Source organism: Athene cunicularia, assembly GCF_003259725.1.
Source record: "Athene cunicularia isolate RWA chromosome 2 unlocalized genomic scaffold, athCun1 chr2_part1, whole genome shotgun sequence".
Lineage (NCBI taxonomy): Eukaryota > Metazoa > Chordata > Aves > Strigiformes > Strigidae > Athene > Athene cunicularia.
Window position 1 is genome coordinate 121,323,037 of NW_020799095.1, and position 22,511 is coordinate 121,345,547.

The window sequence follows — 22,511 nt, forward strand, 5'->3', positions numbered from 1 at the left end:
CCATAACATTACTTAAATGAGACCTCTCTTAAAGCACTAGAGTAGATGGGAGGGGTGGTGGTTTGTAGAAGCCTGACTCCTTTAATCTAAATATCTCTTAAAAAAAAAAAAATAATAATAAAAAAAAAAAAAAACACCTTGTGACAACTAGTAATTCTCATTCAAGTGAAGATATGAAAAGTTTTCTGATATGTTTATTAATATAATTAGTTTGTTTCAGTTATAACTTCATTTTTTGATTTCTGATACAATGAAAACGTTCATGTATCACACAGACACACCACAGAGCACAAATTAAACTTAATACAGGACTCTAACTCCTATTCAAGACTGAATAAAAGGTCTGGTCCTGTACCTTTCTTAAATTCTAGGCATTTATCCTTTTCCCTTATGCATGTATGGCTGCTCAGAAGTACATTCTCATGACAGGTAAACACTAAAAACTTTTTAGAGAAAATAACTGGAGATTAAATTCCAAACTAAATTTTATTCTCTCTACTGCAGATAACACATCGTCACCAGATGTATCTTAGCCCTTTGTTACAGGAGAGTTTTAAACTGAAAACATAATACTTATGAGGACAAATGATCAATGCAATTAGTATGTAAAATTAATTATCGTTTGATTAGCCTACAAATTATCTAGCTTTTTTCTGTAATATCTTCAAGTAAGACTCTTCTGCAGTTTATATATTTCAAGACACAGCAGAACAGAATTACAATATAAAAAAAGGTATGTGTTTAATTTAACAGTGCTATAAGTAAGCTGCTGAGCATTCACTTTGGAGTCCTAAAAAGCTAACCTGGTAGGAAAGAGTTTATCAATATGCAAGTTGAAACCTTGGTCTCAATCTGAGTTGTGACCACAACTGAACAAAGGTTGAACTGACCAGCTCAAAGTCAGGGTTGCTAACGTATTTATTTGGGAAGAGCTGTTAGTAATATGAAAGGACAACTCATAGAGAATCACTTCAGGACCAGCAAGTGAATCCAGAATATTCTCCAGACTTGCTAGTTTTGATGCTTCTAATAAAGCAGATTTGCACCTGCTGGTTCAAATTGCAATGGTGAGTAACAGAAATTTGTCAGGCTGCTGATACACATATTTGATGGCCAGTAATATGTTGCAGCACAGTATCTGGAAGCAGTTGCTCTGAAGTCTCTGTTGACTCACAGAACAGTAGCAGAATTAATGAAGTTTTAGGCTGCCCAAAGATACTTACAAACCCACTAACTATATTTAATTGCATCAGATGAAAGCGCTGTGTGTCACTCTAAAGATCAAAACCTAGAATTTAAGATCTTCAAATAAACAGGCTGGTGGGTTGTTTTAATCAGACACTGAAGAACGTAATAAACCATCTCATAAAAGTAGATCAAAGATATTGGATCAGTTACTATACTATTTTTGGGACTGATTATTGATGATAGCCAATCAGGAACACAGTCACCATAAAGTGATTTATTCCATTTAACTGTGTAAGTATGAGAATTTGATTTAAGAGCCAAAAAAGGATGCAAGGTATTTTTGTGTTAATGAGATACTTCTGGATAAGATTTCCTGTTAAAAAAAGACTGCAATTAAAACAAAAAACACACAAAACCAAAAACCTACAAAACCAGGTCAGACAATAAATGGATAAAGTGTTAAAACAGGGAATAATAAAAACATTGCAAAGACAGCAGAGAAAACACATAGTAATAGTAAAAACCAGGAAGAGTTACCTACATTTTTTTAATGTGTCTACATACAGATAACTGTGTTTGATCTATCTTCTGTGTGGTAGCAAGCTATTAGTGAGGTTTGGCACCCATCTTGACCACACAAAAAAAAGAAGAGGGGCAAGTTCCAAAGACAGCATCTTGTGAGTAATGAGTTTTCTCCAGTGTCTCTGACTGAGAAGAATGCGGGTTACCTTGGGCAGCTGCCACATTCCAATGGATGATGAACTGCGTCCCTCAGTTTTAAAGGAAGAAGTGGGAGGTGGTCATACATATGTCACTGAAGATCACAGACATATAGCTGACTGAGAAAATTATTCCAGTTATCTCACAAAGGTCTAGAAGGTGCACCATATCTGCTCAAGAAGTGGTTATATTTCCTGTAGGCACATTCTAACTATGCAGCATCTATTGGTTTACCACGTGGATCACTTAAAGCTTATGGTCTATTGATAAGAAAGCAGTTCTAAGTTAGAGAAAGTCTATGTCCTGTTATGGTGGGTGAGTATGATGAAAACTATTAATAATCTGCTAAAATGACAATTCATCTTACACCTTTCCTTTTTGCAGTGGAACATCACACCAGGAATTCAAATTTAAAACATTCAAATTTAAAATTAATTCTTTAGGCAAGACAAGGATGACTCTTCCACTAAATCCATCTACTAGCTAAGTTTTTAATGGCAGAAGCTTTTACAACAAGCTTGAGAAAATCCACAAAAGGGGTAAAAGCTTACTGGGTACCTTCTCCGTCTTTGAGGGGAGTATATAGCATGCAGTTAGAAAGTGGCAGACTGACAGACTCTAGATCTAAGAAGGAATGACTTGACAAGATAGGGGTATCAAACTGGGATCAAGTAGTCAGAGAGTAGAAGATCTGGTGAACTCCTTTCTTTCCTTCAGAGAGGCAAGTTGGTGCTGTTACTCAGTAAAAAACTAGGACCAGTAAAGACATTTGTTACAACAAATTACAGTCTCCAAAATCACTCTTAAGCTGTCTGTTTATAGATCTTCTGAATTTTTCCATTAATCTCTTCAACATAATATTTCATGTACAGTAAAAAACCAAATCAATCTTATATCAGGCACGCAATTCTGTCATTTCCATTTTATATTTCAGTGGCTGAAGACTGTGTACCTCTGAGCTGCATTTAGGACATGTAAAATACATATCAAATAAATAGTTACTTTTAATACAGTAGTAACAAAAAACATGTGAACAGCCTATGGTATGAGGCATGGTAGGCCATTCCCCACATAGTGAACATTCCTTGCAGTGAGCTGCTAATGTGTTTTCACTATTGGAAAGACCTGCAATAGGCAAACACCAAGCAGATATTTTAAGTTTTAGTTTCTGTAAATTAATAAGTGGTAGCAGATAGATGAGAAATTCAGCAAAGCCATGCCATAAGAGCTCCCTGTTCATGTATTCAAATCCTACTTGACGAACACTTTGCGGCTTGCAAAAAACTGACCTAATTCCTAGAATCCGTTCTGTAAGTGTTGCAAATGTTCCTTTCTGAAGAAAAATCAGAAAATTTAGAAGTCCACAGAGTTTAAGAAGTCCGGCTCCAAAGTTAATATAACCCTTCATTTTGCAGAAAGATTGCAGTTGACGATTACTAAATAAATCATAACATCTTTCCTCCAACCATCTTCCACCAACAGTGAAAATAAGGTACCATAACTTCTGCTGTTTGCTCAGAGATTGGTATTTCTCTGTCTGAGATAAGTTATTCTTGTATTGAATATTCAGAATAGCCTGCCCCACAGTTGCATTCTTGGAATAGACAGTGAATCTCCATAATACAAGCCATAAAAATGCTTTTACTTCTGGTTCAAAATGAGCCAACACCCCTGGTTTAAATCCATGAAAACAGCTGGTAAACTGGGACCACACTAGTTGTTCCAGAGCTTTGTTTAGTTCAAGAGCATCAAGTTGACTTATTCTGAGAACAGGATTCACACTCTTTTCATTTCCAATGCTGGAAGCCATTTCTTCACAAAAAAAAATCTAGGAATAAACACAAACAGGTTTAAGCATAATGGAGCATTCCGATTTTTATTAAATATAACAAAGTTGTAATATACCAGCAGTAAACAAGAAATAATGAAAAAGCTTCTTCAGAATGCTATATTAATATGCTATAAGTCCTTTCAGGAAGCTTTACATTAACAGCATAAAATTTCATCTCAGAAGAAGTCATATTGGACTATTTCTCAAAGAGTACCATTTGTATTTGGTTACAGAGAAGTGTTTAACACATTTCAGATATTTAGAAAACTCCACAGATTTATTTTTTTTTTAATTTATAGAGTGAAATATTAAAAGTTGCTGGGCATAATGTAATATTCAATTGCACCTTGAAACAGAAGATCAGAAATGAGGATTGTATATCTATATGGTATTTTATGGAGAAATAGGGAAAATGAACATACTAACTAAAATCAAGAAGAGAACGGGGGGGTGGTGGTGGGGGTGGTGGTGTGGTGTGTGTAGAAAATAGTGCAATATGAATACTTCAGCAGCTGCAGACGAAAGTAACATCTTAGAATTACTAACAGATTTAAGGATTATCTACAGGAAGATATGGATGAAAATTAAGGTGGGAGTGATAAAACTTGCTAAATAAAGGCAGTGATTTGTTTAGTTTAGAGAAGAATCATTACATGAGATTAAAGAAATATTCAGCATTCAGCCATAAATTATCATAGAGTACATCACTGAAGCCTGCATATATTTTCTAGAGTCTCTTGACAGATGTGGGATTGTGCTACTTGTCACATAGCAAATTTCCTGGCAAGATGATTAATGTATACTAGCAACTTCAACAAATGTATACTCTTCTTGTTCAAGCATTACAGAGATTTTTTTTTTTTAAATTACTTGGTTTAAATGTTATTGTATCTGGCATTCCGTGACTAAGAAAATAAATGTAATAAATTTCAAGAGCAAAATATGAATAACACCTCAGTAATGCAAAGTTGTGGGGTAACTGATTTTTGGTTCCTTTTTGCCCACATGAAAAACGTAAAGTGATTTAGAAGTGGTGTATTTCAGGTAGAACACAACATATTTCACTTGCTAAACCAGATTCTTTGTATAACAGACAAGCAAGGGTCAACAGCTTTCTGGAGGAAGTACAGAAGAAGGTACTTCAAATCCTTATTCATAAGAGGAAAATCTGCTGTAACACAAATCTGCTTTGAATAAAAGTTGCTGTAGAGGATTCTATATAGGAATGGTTGCTAATGATGCTAAGAATACTAAAAAAAAAAATAAAAAAAATCCTCTGAACCAGTAACTGCTTAAATGGAGTGCACCAAAAGTTTTAAATCCCAGTATGAAATATTAAATATAGTATTCCTACTGCTTTCTACACCTATAATTGGTCATGTCTGTAAGGAAAGCATCATGCAAAGCTAACAGGTAGTATGATTTTGCTCTTCATGTATGCTGTACAACAGTATTTTCCAATTGGCATACAAGAGCTCCACTCAGTTTCTTTAAACTCCTCCCTCATTTTCAAGCAAAATATGGCTGAAGCTACTGTGAGGCAACCTCCCCTGGGCAAACAACTATGAGGTTCACTGCATCAACTCACACTAGCCTCACAAGCCAGTATACAAAGGCAGTATACCCAAGCCTGTCTCAGGAATTGTGGTTGGAAAACATTATCCAGTATCATCCCAACCTCCTCCACTTTGTGATCAGAGGGTCAATTCAATCCCTATTTCATCTTGTATCACTTCAAAAACTCCAGCTCCAGTGACTATCTGCCCTCCTACCCCGATCTTCTCATCCCACTACCATTTTAGGAACCACATCCTCTGATAATCATCTGCTCTGGAACTTAACACTGGTTTACTGCTATTCACTCGTAACCCCTAAAAGTCTAGTGTCATCTTAAGTTCTGCTAACATCTCAGTCCCTTCTACTCATTGCTCTCTGTTCTACTCATTTCAGTTCACCTCCTGATAGTGTTCTATACAATTCCCAATACACAAAATTACCTTTCACATTATTTGAAAGTGTCATCTTATCAATAAGCTTCCTTGATCCATCTACTAAGACTATTTTCCAAGAACAGCTCAACCACCTCTTCCAGCTGTCTTTCATTATCCCAGATGCTATTCAAAACTGCTGTTGTAGATTTCTCATAAATCAGGTAGGCTATATCTGTGCAGATTTTTTTTCCCCCCACGTATAGCTAGATTATTTAAAGAAACCTCAGCAAACGAGGAATGGATAATCAGGAACCTTCTGAAGTTCATAGAAAAAGTGTCAAGTGGTATTACAATGGATCATAAAATACACAAGAAAAATGGATCACTATAGGCTGGGAGGTGACTGACTATGCAGCTGCTCTGAGAAAAAGGACTTGGGGATTCTGGTAGGCAGCAAACCGAACACAAGTCACCAGTGCATCCCTGCAGCAATACTGCCTACAGGAGTCCATTAGCATGTGTGTAGCTGGCAGACTGAAGGATGCATTTACTCCCCTCTTCTTGGCATTGGGATAGTAAGTCCAGTTTTGCCTCTTTTTTTTATCAATAGTACAAAAGAAATTTCAACAAACTGAAAAAAATCCAGCCACTAATATCACCAGAGCGCCCCAACACCTGATATATGAGGAGAGCATGAAAAAACTCAGATTGCTCAACTTGAAGATAAGGCAGCTAAGAAGTGATCTAACAGTAACCTTCCACTACCTAAGGATTACAGAGCAGATGAAGCCAAAGCTTTCTGTGAGATGCAGTGAAAGAGAAAGAGGCAACTGGTTGTAAGTTGCTACATGAGAAATTCCAGTTGTACATCGGAAAACTGGAATAGTTTGTTTAGAGGGACTGTGAAATCTCCATCCCTGGAGATTCTTAAAACTTAACCCAACAATGCCCTAAAGATCTTCCCCAGAACTTGAAGCTTAACCTTCTCAAAAATCTGTGCATGCCTCATTGTAAGACTGAAATGATTTGTTCAAATGCATAATTTTTTCATGTCCATGAACCTTTATAGAACTTTACTTGAAGGAAATAACTTCAGTGAACTTGTCAGTGTGAGTTGGAACTTTGTATACAGAAAATGGGAGCCACTTTTCAACAAACAAGTCCAACCACTGTTTGCTAACCTTAGAAATTGTGCAAATTCCAATAAGTCTCCTTTTTAAAAAAAATCAGAATCAACACCATATATACTGTTTAACTGTGACATATTTAATGTCTCTTCCTGAATTACCAACTAGCAGATTGATTCAATTTGGAAGTCACTTTCAGACAAACTATATGGAAAAGGAATAATATTAGACAAAAACCTAAGCAACTAAATACAAATGTACTCCTTTAAAATCCTTTAAATTCTGCTTATAATACTCCTATGTAAGCAAAGCTTTCTTTTTGATGAACAATTAGGTAAGCATTCTCAATTTAAGCAATAAAACTGGGCATTGTTCTGAAGTTCTTTGTTGCTAAGACCACTAAATGTTTGCCACAGGCCATAGCTGTTATCTGGACCCTGCAAGTTACTTAAAGATTATATCCATATAGGTTTGGTTTTAATGAGTAAGCACATTTTAATGTGCTTACTGTTAAGTATAGGCTGAAGTGTTCTGCTATACACTGTCCTTACTTCCAGGTAAGGTTTTACTGCACTTATAGGGGAGATACTTCCTATAGACAAACATTAAAAGGGAAAGCTTGAAATACATATTTTCCTATGAAAAATGTCTGCAAATGTCTTAATGATCTGGGTAACAGCAACTGTTTGAAAGAGGCCTAAATTCTGATCTCTATTTTGCTATAGTACGGAATGACCATTATATACTTTATCTACTGTGGCCATTTTTTCAAGAATAAATACATGATAATTTTATCTTTTAAAATTACTTTCTCTATATAAAATCCTTTCAGATATTTGTTAAATTTTTCAGTTTGTATTGTTTTCACAAATAGTGGTCCTAGAGTAGGAATAAATGAGAAATATTCTGGTTTAAAACTAGATAACACAGACTGTAAGTGTCACGACATTTAACTTGCACATTTTCATGCTATTTTTGCATTCCATATTCTGCCGAGCTACACAGACTATAAAGAGAAAGCTGTTTTTCCTCCAAATTTCTGCATTAATTTCTATTTGTCGTGTCCTTACTGATCTAACATCTTATATGGTCTATTTTAAATTTTTTAAAACGTAAGAATTCAGAATTGTAGACCCAGCAATGAAAGAGACAAATATCAATGCTCAGTTAAGGATGCCATCAGGCTTAGCTAACATGACCAGAATTGGATCAGGAAATAAACTACATGTGATCAACTTGTTACATAAATACACTTTAAGACAAAACACTAAAGACTACTACTTGAAAGGTTCTTCCTTGATTTTATACTGTCACAGTTAATGCATAGAAAAAAAATTTAAATCGCCTTCCAGAAAAAAAAAAAACAAAAAACAGCCCACAGAACATTTATTTCTTAAATAACCTAAAGTTTGTCTTTTTTAAAAAACTAAATAAATGAACAATCCCACTTGTACAGTACACTGTACAACAAAAAAATAATTATTGTATATCACCAGGGAAAGAGGAATTTCTTCTGGTATATGTTAGTGCTGTTATCGAGCATTGTACAAATTATGAATGAATATATTTTATTTGGAAACATGTTATTGACAGAAATCTATCAATAGTAATGTGAGTATTGTCAACGGACTGTCAATATTAATGTAATTATGATTAAGGGGATAACATGGATTTTAGCTATAATACCAAGTAACATCTCCTGCATTGCTGCTATCAATATAAGCATTATTATTGACCTGTTCTGGGACTATCAGTATGAGATGTATTACCATCAGGCATATTTGTCAATGCATACTGCCCACAAAAATTCTACATTTAAATTTACAGGTCTGTAAACTTTGCCTGCAGAAATATACAAATCCAACTAACCTCTAGGGTGCCATTTTTTCCACAGGGTTATTCCACTGTGGCCGAGTAATCAAGGGGCTTCTACTGTCTCAGTGCTACTGTAATCCCATGCCCTGCTTTTCTAGCATAATCATTAGAAGACAGACAGACATATATTATAGGCAGAAGCTTCAAAACATTTTAAAGTATGATTTGTCAAAACACTTTCATGGAAGCCAAAAAAAAAAAAAAATTTTATTAAGTCAAAAATGAACTTTGTTCCTTACTGCTCTAACTTTAAATTGAATTTAGGATGCAGGAAGCAGCACATCCATTCACTTCACTGAGTTCATGATTTAACTATTTTAGATAATCTCTTCTGTGTAGCCAAAATACGGAGTTTGTGCACTGTACTTATGCAGATGGAATGGACCTCGAGAGACTCACCTTATCCTAACTCAGCATGAATGCAGGCTCAAGAATATCTTGACAGGTGTTTAACTACCAAGAAAGCTGATTCCATACCTTCTCTAGATAGTCTGTTTCAGTCTTTTATCACCCTAATCATTATAAAGAATCTTTTTCTCGTATGAAATCTAAAGCATGCTTATTACAAATAAAGACGGTTTTGATTTCACAGGAGAAAGCAGTAACAACAATGGAGAAGAATTTCCAGTTTGTCTGCATCTTCTCAAGAGGAAAAAGTGGTCAGGCATATGTGAAAGGACCAACTACATATTAGATTTGCCAAACTAGACAACATCCTCTTTCCTACAATGTGGCAGGTACAATCCTCCAGAGAAAAAACTCTTAACTTTTTTCCACTGGCATAGCTAGTATTTACGTTGAGGTCTACTGTATCTTCAGATCATCTTCTGTCATTTTTCTGTCGGAATAATTATTTCCTGTTTTGTATTCATGTATTTGACTTTTTCCTCTGAAATGCAGTGCTTCATATTTTCCCGCATTGCTTTTCATCTTCTTGATTTCAGAGATTCTCTCCAAATTTATCAAGAGTATTTTGGATTCAGGTCTTATGTTCAAAACAAAGAAAAAAAAAACCACCACAAAACTTTCAATCCCTCTTGAGTTTAGTATGATCAGTAACTTTTGTAAGCGTGTATTCTCTTCGATCATCCAACTCATTAATGCCTTTTCATCTTGACAAGGTACTGTAGGTAATTACTCTGTAAAGGCAATTTTTCAACTTGATGCTGATAATATCAGCATCTAATGGAGGCAGTATTGATATTGCGTTTCCCTAGCCTGCTTATGCAGGGAAAAAGACTTTATTAAAATCAAGCTGTGTTGTACCTAAACTTTCTCTCTTACTTACTAAGCTTGTCATTCTTTTTAAGAGGAGAACCAGATTGAGGTTCCTTATGAACAGGTCATGTCAAACTAGTAAGGCTGTTTTACAGTCTCTTGTGCACATTTTTAGATACAAATTAATTGCTAAACTATATAGTCCTGAATCTTTATTTGGAATCAAAACTGACAGCTTCCATAATTCTCTTAACAGAAGAATAAAGAGACACAAAAACACACACAAACCCGTTTTGCTGGCTATTTTTACCCTCTGGGACATTAAATAAATAAATTAAATAAATAAATTAAATAAATAAAATCAGTAGTGCCTAATTCCTCAATCATTCTAGGATGAATTTTATTTGTCACTTGAGCATATCTATATTAAGATTCCTTAGGCTATTCTTTCTGTGCTTTGGTTCCACTCTTACTTCCTGTCGAAGATTAATTTTATGAAAGTAGCAGGTCACGATATATGTCTTTTATAAAGTGTGCCATAAAGAATCAGTCTTTGAAAATCTGTTACTTGTTCTCCTTTCTTACTTAGTAACAGATCTAGGTAATGGACCTATCCCTTTGTGTCTCCTCTCACATTTTTGAACCCTTTCATTGATTCTTTTCTTCTGCTTTGTAAACTGAAACTTATTTTATTCTTTAGTCACTGATTTATTTTTACATTCCTATGCCATTGCTATACATTCATTGCTAATAGTGTTGCATTATTTTTGCCTGGACAGCTCTTTTGATTTCCAGGCCACTGAAGAATTCCTGATATATAAAGTCTCTTTAACATTCATTATAATCATAAACTAAAATAATAACAAACTATCTCAACACAAAGAAACAACTGGACATACATTAAAGAGAACCATTTTTCAGCCTTTTCAACAGACTAGATTCTGCCAAGTACCAGGATTCAGATCTACAGACCAGGCAGGGGGAAGTAGTATGTGGTGGGCATGCCAGAAATCATACCTTCTCTGGAGAGAGTATCACTAACACACAGTTCCTCTTTTTTTCAGGAGCTACAATGCATTCTGTATTGCACATTCAGTGTTGCCATACTAGTTACGTGAAAGAGAGAGTGTGCAAGTCATACCTGTGGTCTATTCCTCCTTTTATGTTCACAATGTTAAGAAATCCACAGATAGCAAAGAAAACTATCTTTCCACCCACCACAAGAATGCTGAGATTTTCAAGGCAAGGTGAGGGCTTTTTGAGTTGGTTTTGCCTTTTTTTGTTGGTTGGATTTTATTTATTTTTGTGTGTGTGTGTGTGTGTGTGTGTGTGAGTTAAAATATATTCCATTCCACTGTTCTCTTTAGTTACTCTCAATAGCAACAGATATTTTAGATGTCAAATTTGAAATCAATAAACTTTAAAGATAAGAAATCAAATTATATGTATCCAGTTAATTTTAAAATCTTCCTTTACATCAAGTCTCATAATAAAACACAGAACCTAGACCCCAGCTAGTGAAAGCCTCATATCTTACCATTAATTTTCATCTCTTTCTTGCTCAAAGTGCAGATCAAACTCTCATTGGGAGCCCCAACTGCATTGTCACCTAATCACTGTAAAATTAACTTATCACTATATCATCACCTCAACTAACCTTAAAAAAGATTGATTTTGTATTACTGTCTGGATTTCTGTATACTTCAGCTAAATACACATCATTTTGCAAAGAACAAACTGATTCTTAAACCATTTGGAATAACTACTAACACTAATTGAAAAACAAGTAATACACTGCAATCACAGAAAATACTATTTGTTTCTTATATTCCTAGGACTATTTCTCAAAATAGACAAAGTAAAGGAAAACACTGAGTAAGTGACATGTAACAAATCAATCCCACAGATTAAATTAAGATTTTCACTAAGGAAGAAGTTGAGTGAGCAACTAGTAACAAATCCCAGAATCCTTTATGCCCCAAGAGCAAGTACAAGACAAGATATGTTCAAATCACAGGTTGATTTTCCAACTTTTAACTCAGTAAGCTTAGACTTCATAAAATGGGATACAAGGGTTTAGCCACTACTGGATGCCTGGAGACAGCAAGAAAACATAAGGATAGCTCACTGATTTTTCTTCCATAAACTACCTGCTAGAGTTGAAATATTAGGGCTTCAAGTTACAAAATCAAAACCAGCTCAGAAGAGCCAGAACTGATACAACAGCAATGAAGAACAGTAGGAAAGTGCTGCACTGTTAGAAGCTGTACATCAGTCATTTCTGTCTGTATTTGATGGAAACTGAAAATCCCACATCAGTGTAATACATTCTCTTGAATGCTAACAACCAAGACTATTATTGGCCACTGTTAAAGATACTCTGAATGCTAAGAGCTCCCACTGACTTCAGAAAAACTTGTGATCAGTCAGCACTCTTAAAAGACAGATTATCAGATGCAAACATCTAGACCTGATAACTACTGCATAACTAATATTTAAAATACTACCTTTTAAAATTTGTGATGGTAAAGGCTACAAAAGCTCAAAGTACATTTCTGTTTCCTGTAGTATAAAAGTCGTAGCTAGCATCATCCTACCAGCTTTTTGGATATGCCCCTGTTCTGGTTTCAGTTGGAGTAGAGCTAACTAATTTTTTTTTCTTTCCTTCTTAGTATCTAGAATAGTACGATGGTTTGGATCAGTATGGGATTTGATATGAGAAGAATGTTGATAAGACACTGATTTTTTAGTTGTTGCTATGAAATCAAGGACTTTTGATCTTCTCATGTCCTGTTAGTGTGCAGGTACACAAGAAACTGGGAAGGAGCATAGCCAAAACAGATCTAAATTGGCCAGTGGAATATTCCATATCATCTAATGTTATGCTCATTATATAGAAAAGGGTTGACTGGGAAGCTCCAATCATTTTTCAGGATGGTGATTTCAGGATTCTCTCTTCTCTGGGATCACTAGTCAGGAATGGGCTGGGCATCAGTCAGCAGGTCGTGAGCAATCACAACATGCATTACCCATTTGTATTTTCTATTACTACTATTATAATTATTATTTTTAATTATTGAAGTGTTTTTATCTCAACCAAGTCTCCCTAACCTTACCCCTCCAACTCTCTTCCCTATTCCCCAGGAGGAAGGGTGGGTGAGTAAGCGGGTGCATGGTGTTTGGCTGCTGGCCAGGTTCAAACCACAACAGGCCCTAATCTTCCTTTATTAGAATAAACAGGAAGATAAACATGTAACAAGTCATTATATTCAACCACTATTCTTCTTTATTCCATATCCCATTCCTCTTCTTCTGCCACTTTATTTCCTCTTGTTTGTTATCCCTCGCCTTAGTATGACAAATTGCAAACTCATCTCTACAGGGATGGGTCAATTCTGCTTGTAAATTCTCATTCTCTGCTGTACGAAATGAAATCTAGCTGCTGTTCCTTTTAATTAAATCAGTTATGAAAGAACCCAAAAGCTTAACAAGACAAAGCTGCACTGTAACTTGATGCTTTCCAAAAAGCATGTTTCAAAAAATTCCTTTGAACACTAAGATGAAGAGCCAAAATATATGCCCAGTACACATTATTAACTCTTTTTCTTTGGAACTAGGTAATGGGAATTATCTGGAGAAGTGCCTTACATTTATTGTTGCTGAATCAAAATGGTGGAGGGTTTGGTTGGAGCAGTTTAACAGCTGTGACTGATGGTTAACTAAGAAGGAGCAGCCCCTTGCAAATGAAGGGGCAACATCTCTGACTAAACTAGTATCAGGAGGTGTAAGAGCACAGGAAAGATAAGGATCCCTTGAGCTACAAATGTAGGTCTCAACTGCAGTGCTGATGACAAGGAGACCCTTGCATTTGAAGATATTTTGGTTATAATGAGGATATGAGGTTCTAGTATAAGGACAGATAACCAAAAGTTATATTGCATTGTATGTGTAAAAGTGAAAAGGGTGTAAAGTTTAGTAGATGTGCTATCCTTTGTGTAAAGCAGGTGAAACATCACATGGTGGCAGAAGTATGCAGCTCCATTTCAGAATGGTTCAAAGACAGAACAGAGATGCATGGTTGTGAGCACACTGTGGGCAGTTATAGACAAAACTCTTCATTTGCTGGTTATTATTACTTACCTGAAAAGTTGGCCTTGTGCATCATGACATACGTAACATCTGCTTTTCACTATGGTAAGGGCACTTTGTCTCATGTAGCCTTATTTGTCAAGGAGTATCAATCCCAATTTTATGCATTTTTCCCATGCCCCTCCTTACCTTTCTTCCATTTGAAACTACTTCCCAATAAAAAGAAAAAGTCTTTAAGTTAAATTCCCATTTCACAGCTGTGTTTCTGTTCTGATCCTACCTGTTTGATCCATACAAATGGATCAGCAGATAGGTATGGAGACACCTGAATGAGGATTAAGAAGATATGTAAAAGGAATTCAGAAGCAACGCCTGTTCTGTATACTCTAATACAATTTACCACAGATGACAAAACCCTGAAATTTTGTATTAAACACCTTAGGCTCATCATTTATGAAACAGTCATTGCCCAGATTTTATTTAAACTTTCTTTCTTTATACATACATATGCATACCAACTGCACGGTCATGAATATTCAGTGATATGCAAGCATAACTGCTGATCCAAGTACTGCACTGGAGGAACATAACATCATTTAACCTTTTATTAGAAATACTTATTAGATGAGAAAGGTAAAACCTGTCCTAAATGCACAGCTAACTCATGATTAACCTCTGTCCACATCTGTACCAAAAGGAGGACTATATGTAAAAACAATGATGTTACAGACTGTATATATTTAGGGCAGGGATGAGGGCACATTGCAAGCTGACCATCTTGGATTTTAGGAGAGCAGACTTTGGCCTCTTCAGGTATCTGCTTGGTACAGTAGCATGGGATAAAGCCCTGGAGGGAAGAGGGGCCCGACAAAGCTCGTTGATTATTCAAGGATCACCTCCTTCAAGCTCAGGAGTAATACATCCCAACAAAGAGGAAGTCGGGCAAAACCATTAGGAGTCCTGCATGGATGAACAAGAAGATCCTGGACAAACTCAAACATAAAAAAGAAGTCTACAGAGGGTGGAAACAAGGACAGGTAGCCTGGGAGGAATACAGAGAAATTGTCCAAGCAGCCAGGGATCAAGCTTAGGAAAGCTAAAGCCCTGATATAATTAAATCTAGCCAGGGACGTTGAGGACAAAAAAAGCTTCTATATGTACATCAGTGACAAAAAGAAAACTAAGAAAAATGTGGGCCCTCTCAAGAAGGGAATGGGAGACCTGGTTACCTGGGATATGAAGAAGGCTGAGGCATTCAACGACTTTTTTGCCTCAGTCTTCACCAGGAAGAGCTCCAGCCACAGCGCCCATGTTGCAGAAGTCAAAGGCAGCGACTGGGAGAATGAAGAACCATGCACTACAGATAAGGTTTGAGACCATCTAAGGAATCTGATGGTGCACAAATCCATGGGACCTGATGAGATGCATCAGTGAGTCCTGAGGGAACTGGTGGATAAAGTGGCCAAGCCACTATCCATCATATCTGAGAACTTGTGGCAGACCAGAGAAGTTCCCACTGATTGAAAAAGGAGAAACATAACCCCCATTTTTAAAAGGGAAATAAAGAGGAGACACCTCCTCTACAAAGACAAGCTGAGAGTTGGGGTTGTTCACCCTAGAGAATAGAAGGCTTCAGACAGACCTTATAGTGGCCTGAAGGTGTGGAAGGTGTCCCTGCCCATGGCAGGGGGGTTGGAACGAGATGACCTTTAAGGTCCCTTCCAACCTAAACCATTCTATGATCCATTAAAACCAAGAAGGCCCTCCATCAATAAAAGACAAGCCTCTTCACTGTCAGTTTTAAGTCTTGGCCTTGTAATATATGGCATAATTTAGGCATAACTGTATCTAATTATAATCAAGAACTCCCAAGTGGTAGAAGGATAAAGAACAGTACTTTACCTGATGTATACATCTCATTTTTTAGACTTGTCTTCTACAGAAACATAAGCTGATGTAATTTCTGACAGCTACAGTCATTCCATCCCACCTTCCTTCAACTTTGTATTGCCACCTCTTCTTACAGACTAATGCAAACACTTATTTGACCCTCTACCGAACTGTTCTTGCATGTTAAACTGGCAGAAAACAAACCTGTTTAAATTTATTTTCCTGCAGATTTAGTACACAAAAAGGTCAATGCAGCATGACGCAAGATGAATGCAGTACTAGTAAGAAGAGCATCAGGGCCAGGAAAAACAGATAGTCATGAAACTGGCTGCTTCTGAATCTGAGAATTATACTCTTACATCTGCCACCAGTCAATAGCAAGATAGAAAAATCTTTCATTTGACTAGAATAACTGTTCTTATGGTGTTCAAACCCAACATGCTGAATTTGCATGGATAACACTGCAACACTGTAAATATGAAACTTTTTGCTTTCAGAAATTAAAACAAACCCACCTATTTGTACAAGTCCACTGTAGGACTCATGCAGACTTGCAGATGAGAGGCTACTCTGTTTAACTAAGTAACACTATGCAATTTTTCCTCACTCTTACCTTTTTGATATGATTGTACTTTGAAATGTTTGGCATACACAGTGACTAATAGGGATGCTGGGAAAATTAGATGTGCTCAGTGTCCCCAAACCTTTGCAGTTTTATTACTTCATAATTATGGTAACTTTAAGCACACAAGGGAAGACTGATATGCTTTCACCACGCTCTCTTCAATCCTGTAACTTCATTAGCATTTTAGAATCCACTGGCACAGTTACACATACATATTACAAGTAACAGTTTAGAAGAGGGATAATAATTTCCTTACTAGGCAGTCTGAGCTGTACACTGACAGCCTCTACAATCCCTCTGTAATACGAATGTGAATTCCCCTTCATGATTTAGTTATGCCCCACAGTATCATGGCCCTATATTAATTTCTTTTCCAGGAAAAGTTCCTTTCGCTTTGTCAGTCCCTTCCTGTGAGATCTTCTGTCAGCTCCTCTGCTTATAGAATTAATAATATTATTTTTGAATATTATTATTATACAAAGTATTTTTCAAGTTTTCTTAGAATTTAAATTCATATTATTTCCTTTCTTTCCCAACCCCACTGCCAACATTAGCGAAAATAGAGATGGTGGAGATAAGTAGTGGCAGAGATAGCATTTTTAGAAAGGTCGTTCTCAGTCAGCTACTGATACAAACACAATGAATAATAGGAGTGATTCACCTTACTTCTAAAGGCCAAAAATCTCCATGGGTCCTCTCTTGCAAGGAAAGGAAGAACTGCCCAGACCCAGAGTCAAGCTTGAATCAAGAGTCACACCACTGCCATAATTCCTCTATCTTCCTATATCAGTTATTTGTCCTCTTTTTCCTCTCAGTTTTTTATCTGTCTTAATTTTTACCCTTGCTTCCTCTGAAAAATCTGCAGTTTCCTTCTGAAAAGTCTGAAATAATCTTGACTTCCAAATTTCTTGCATTCTACCTCCAAACCACCACAACAAAAAAAACCACCACCATCTCTGAGAGAGTCACATTACAGATAGTATCCTTTCTGTACTCCTTCTCCTGAAGATTTTTGTAAAGTTTAGATGTCAATGATAATGCTTGCAGATGTAGGTCAGATGCATGGCTTCAGGAACCATTCAGCTCATCAGAGAAACTTCAGGACAGAAAGCCTGCTACCTTCTCTGTCCACGTACAACATGACTTATGAGCCTGCAGCTTTGTAGCAAAACACACCTTTTTTTTTTTTTAATGTGTTTGTTTGCTGCTTTTAACTCTACTACTCAAAGAGTACAGGTAGTGCTGTGGAGTAGCTGGTGTTGAGACCATACTAGTTAGTTAAAATGACAGTTGTAGCATCTCTTCCTGCCTTCACTGGTCTATGTGAAAAAGTATATATTCTATTAGGTCTCAGAAAGAAAAAAAAACCCAACCTTATCCATCTCCCAAAAAAACCCCAAACCAGCATAAGCAGCCTGCTTGAAAACACCATACTGAAGTAACCCTCTGCTGCAGTCCAAAAGATGTAACAAGTTGTAGGGGCTGTCATCATTAACTCCAGCAGCAATACAGTGAGTTTGAGTCTATTTCCAGTTTTAGTCATACACAACTTACAATCATTTAGGTTGGAAATTTAAATTCACTCTCTGCATGCTCTAAAAATATGTGAATTCAGATGTTGTTCCTAGAAAGTTAACATTTGGAAACCAGACCTTGCTAGGGCGAAATTTACCTTAGGGTATTTGTCCTGGTTCAGCTAGGATAGGGTTACGTTTCTCCCAAGCAGGGGGAAGGGATCTCCATCCGGGTTATTCATACCATGCTGAGGTCAGGTCCAGTGCGGCAGCGCAGGAAACTTTCCTTTGTGGCTTTGGTCGTGGGAAGCCCGCACGGCGGGCTGTGTTCACTGCAGTATTTCTCTGTATATCTTTTGTCTTGTTTACTGCTAATACTGTTTATTGTTGTTATTATTGCTATTGTTGTTGTTCAGAATGTTTATTACACTGTTGTATTAAATTTCCCCTTATTTCAACCCTGGGGTTTGTGCCCTGCTTGGTCCGAGGGTGGGGGAGGGACAACAGCAACATGGTCTCCAGTCCCAGCCAGGCCTAAACTATCACAGTATTCTAGTGAAAGACTAGAATTTTATTTGATGAAATTATCATTTTCTAACTGTACACATTACATACAAGCGCAAATACACCCTTTACATATTTTGTATCTTATGAGATGTTCAGCTTAGTAAATACTAAACATATGTATAAGGCTAACATCTTTGTAGAGAGTTAAGTGTACTTATGATGTGAAGGACCAGCAGACACTTTACAATATTTATAGAATGGAGTTTTTTGCGATTTAAAGAAAAATATGCTTCACTGGAAGCTTGCTGGCAAAAGGGTCCTTTTTTTTGCAGTCATTCTAAAGTCATATGGAGCGGTTTCCCTCTCTGAATTTCCTAAAGTATGTGTGTGAAAGTCCACTGGTTGGTTGCCAAATACTGCTTCTGTATTTACTGTAAACTACAACACACACACAAAGAGAAAACTTCAGAGTTGACTGTTACCCTCCCCTTATTATTTTTTTATAAATATGATAATAGAGACAAGTAGAAAGGGATCAGTGTGCTTACTGTAAGCTTATGATGTGCAACCCTGCCTGCTCAAGCAGGGCCAGTTGGAGGCAGTAGCCCAGGACCACGTCCAGACAGCTTTTAATTACCTCCAAGGAGGGAGACTCCACAGCCTCTCTGTGCAACCTCTCTCAGTGCTTGGTCACCCTCACACTGAAAAACTGTTTCCTGATGTTCAGACAGAGCTTCGTGCTTTTCAGTGTGCACCCGCTGCCTCTGGTCCTGTCAATGCGCAGCACTGAAAAAAGCCTGGACTCATCCTCTTTGGACCTTCCTCCAGGTATTTATATACATTATTAAGATCCCCCTGAGCCTTCGCTTCTCCTGGTTGAACAGCCCCAGCTCTCAGCCAGGAGACTCACTGGAGTTATGCCATAGTTCCTTAACCAACTTTGTGGCCCTTTGTTGGACTTCAGCATATCCAGGCCTCACCTATACTGGGGAGCCCAGAATCGGACATAGCTTCTTTCCTTCCCAAATATCCTCTAGGTAGCAGTCTTTAGCAATCTTCAGAACTGTCACTTTAAAAGACTATAAAAGATTAAACACAGGAGAAGATCAAATGCTTTTCTTGACTTGCACCACAGCATTTGATATCAAAGCACAAATGGAGGCACTCAGATTAGTAACAGTTTCAAAAACTATCACAGTACCTTTCCCATTTTACAGGGTCTAATAGAGTCTTTATATACTACCCAGACCTGTTTGCAAGTTTTGAGTTTTATTTAGTCCATCACAAGAACATTTGCTTCCTACATGTCCTGGATCACAGTAAGTATCAAAACCTTTCTGTGACTCACTACCTTCTCCAATAAAATAAATTATATCTACAGTCTCGGGGTAGGGGAATAATAAAAGAATCTAATAGGAGACAAACACACAGACCTCTCAAACAAATTCACTCCCAAATCTAAACACTCTCCTTGCACAAAACAGACATTCCATATACCTAGCTTAATCCTTAACAATCCACCAACATGAATTGGGGCACACCGTTCCAGCTACCTGATAGCCTTTTAATCAGTGAGCGGATTCATAATGTACCCAAAGGCCCATTACCTGAAAAATAAACCTTTTTAAAAATAAATTCAGAGAACGGTATTTTACATGCTTGTACTGCTGTACTAAGAGTTCTAAGGGTAGCTGTGAGAGACTTAAGCATGAGCTGATTCACATACATGTAAGTTCACCACTTCAGTTTTCAACGCATCTAAGATACTTTGCCACTTCTGCAGAGATGTCTAATTTTAATTATTTACTCAACTACATCAACATTAAAAGTTTCACTAAAGCTTTAATGGGAACTGATTTTCTTCTTTTGGTGAAAATAATGATCTCAACAAATAAAAAGCCACAGGTTTTAACCAAGATGGGCCTAGAAGTTTAAAGGACTTACAAGCAAAACTCTAAGCAAAGACTTATTTCAGCTGTCTTGGCCCCACATTAATACAATTTCATTACACCCCATACTCAAAAACCATACTCAATTCTTTAAAAACTGCAAATATATATACACATAACATTGGGTTTTTAAAAAATATATACATATAAAAATTGCCACTTATAAAAATACTGTAACACCCCACCTCTTTCAGCCTCCCACAATACAATTCAGATTGGTAGGCAAGAACAGCAATGTAAATGTAAGATCCTTGCAAAACCTTCATACACAATAGCTTTAAATGTATTCCACTTTCCAATTCACTGACTCTTATCAATTACTTAACAATATGGAGAACATTATAAGAATCATGGTAATTAAATCATAAATGCACAAGTTAATATTAGGATCTTTTTAAAATAAAAAATAATAATGCTGCTTTCTGAAGAATATGTTTGCACAGGCAGAAAAACTTCTGACAACCTTTAGCAATAAAAGTAACATCTGATTTATACAAAAGAGGACAAATTATTTTCAAAACATTACTTTAGCGTATAGGATAGCATAATATTGGAAGCATATTTTTTAACAGAAAATTGAAATTAGTTTGAACTAGCCTATTCATGGTGTAATCTCTCATGCACAGCACTGCCTTTTCTCCACATACATTGCTGCAGATGCAAGTGGTGAGCTGTTCTCTTCAAATAAAGGGTTTGTGGAGAATGTAACTTTTTAAATCCAAAAAAGTATCCTTACTAGCAAGTACTGGTAGAGCACTAGTGGGCACAGTAGGTGTTCCAGTACTGACATGATCATCTATTTCCACTGTAAATTCCAGAAGAATTAAAATATATGTGTCAAATCCCTCCAATAATCTTGATGATGTGCCCTACTGGTCTATTTCCTTTCTATAAAAAAAAAAAAAAGAAAAAAGCCTTTTTAATAAGTTAATTTATACGTCTAATAGGTGTGAAGCTAGCCCTCTAACTCCAGAGCAAGTAACCGAAACTGATGACTTCATGCAGTATGAACAAACTTTAAAAAAATAATTCAGAGGTGTGAATTGCTACTCTCCTTAATAGTTTCTTTGCTACTCTAACTCGTGTCCCAGCAATGACACTTTCAGCTGTTTTCCTAATACACATTTCATTAGATAAACTAGTAATAATGGACATCCAGGAAGTGAAAAACAAACTGCTGATGAGTGGAAACTGAAGCATAAAGAGGAAAAGAAGTTTGTAGAAGAAAACACTGAAAAAATAGATCTTCATAAAGAATAAAACCAATATTAGTCTTATAGTGAAAACTTGATCAGCAGCAAAGGATTTAGACGGTAATTCACTAACTTCCAGTAAAATCAAACAAATGGCTAAATATTTCAGAATCAGATTTTACTACAAACTGGCCATACTTCATCTTCGATCTTCATGAACATGTCCCTCTTGCTGACAGATGATACAAGAAATATACTTAGGAATTGGAAACAATATACAGTGCTGTTTTTCATTATGGACTATATCATAAGCAGAAAATCACTCTGACAAAATATGTTGGCCATTCAGATTAAATCTACATTAATTTTGTGGCAAACTAATGGTTGGTTACTTACAGGTTGCACAAAATTGGATTAACAGAAAGTAGGAAGGAAGCACTGTCACCTTGAGCTAGCAGTACCTTTAGAAAGCCTTGCCACCCACAGCAGGCAGTCATAGGAACGACCTATGGAGGTCCACAAATAGTTTCACTCTCTCAACTTACATCAGAGCAACAATTCGGATTAAAATATCCCTCTGCCAGAATATTATGTCCTTTCCTCTCTATAGAGCATGTTACCAGGCTCTGTCCTTTCTTACCTTACACCTAGCTGGGCCTAGCTGGAACCCTTGCAGCCTCTTTGAATACTGAGGCATGCAACAGGCGTGGGAATATCAGTGGGGCTCACGAAACTGAGAAAGGTCCGGAGAGAGGGCGAGGCGAAACACGGGTTTTTATAAACAGGGCCCAGAAGAGCGACAGGTGCGGACCCAGAGAGGCTTCCCCGCCGGCTCTGCAGGCCCGCCGCCGCGT

At 36.8% G+C, this 22,511-nt stretch overlaps 1 protein-coding gene across 6 annotated transcripts in view; it reads right to left on the reverse strand.

The window, feature by feature from the left end:
• Window positions 1-451: 451 nt before the first annotated feature.
• PEX2 (peroxisomal biogenesis factor 2) overlaps window positions 452-22,511 on the reverse strand; it is a 22,430-nt gene continuing 370 nt past the window's right edge. The window contains exons 1-2 of one of the 6 annotated variants that reach the window (XM_026842861.1): window positions 22,298-22,505; window positions 452-3,736 (exon numbers count right to left, since the gene is read on the reverse strand). In XM_026842861.1, coding sequence (XP_026698662.1) covers window positions 2,804-3,736; window positions 22,298-22,354 — 990 coding nt within the window. In that variant the 5' untranslated portion in view covers window positions 22,355-22,505 and the 3' untranslated portion in view covers window positions 452-2,803. Of the gene's footprint in view, window positions 3,737-9,468; window positions 9,657-14,168; window positions 14,184-22,053; window positions 22,078-22,118; window positions 22,133-22,297; window positions 22,506-22,511 lie in introns of those variants that run through there. The other 5 variants (XM_026842867.1, XM_026842863.1, XM_026842866.1 and 2 more) reach the window with 5 other exon arrangements.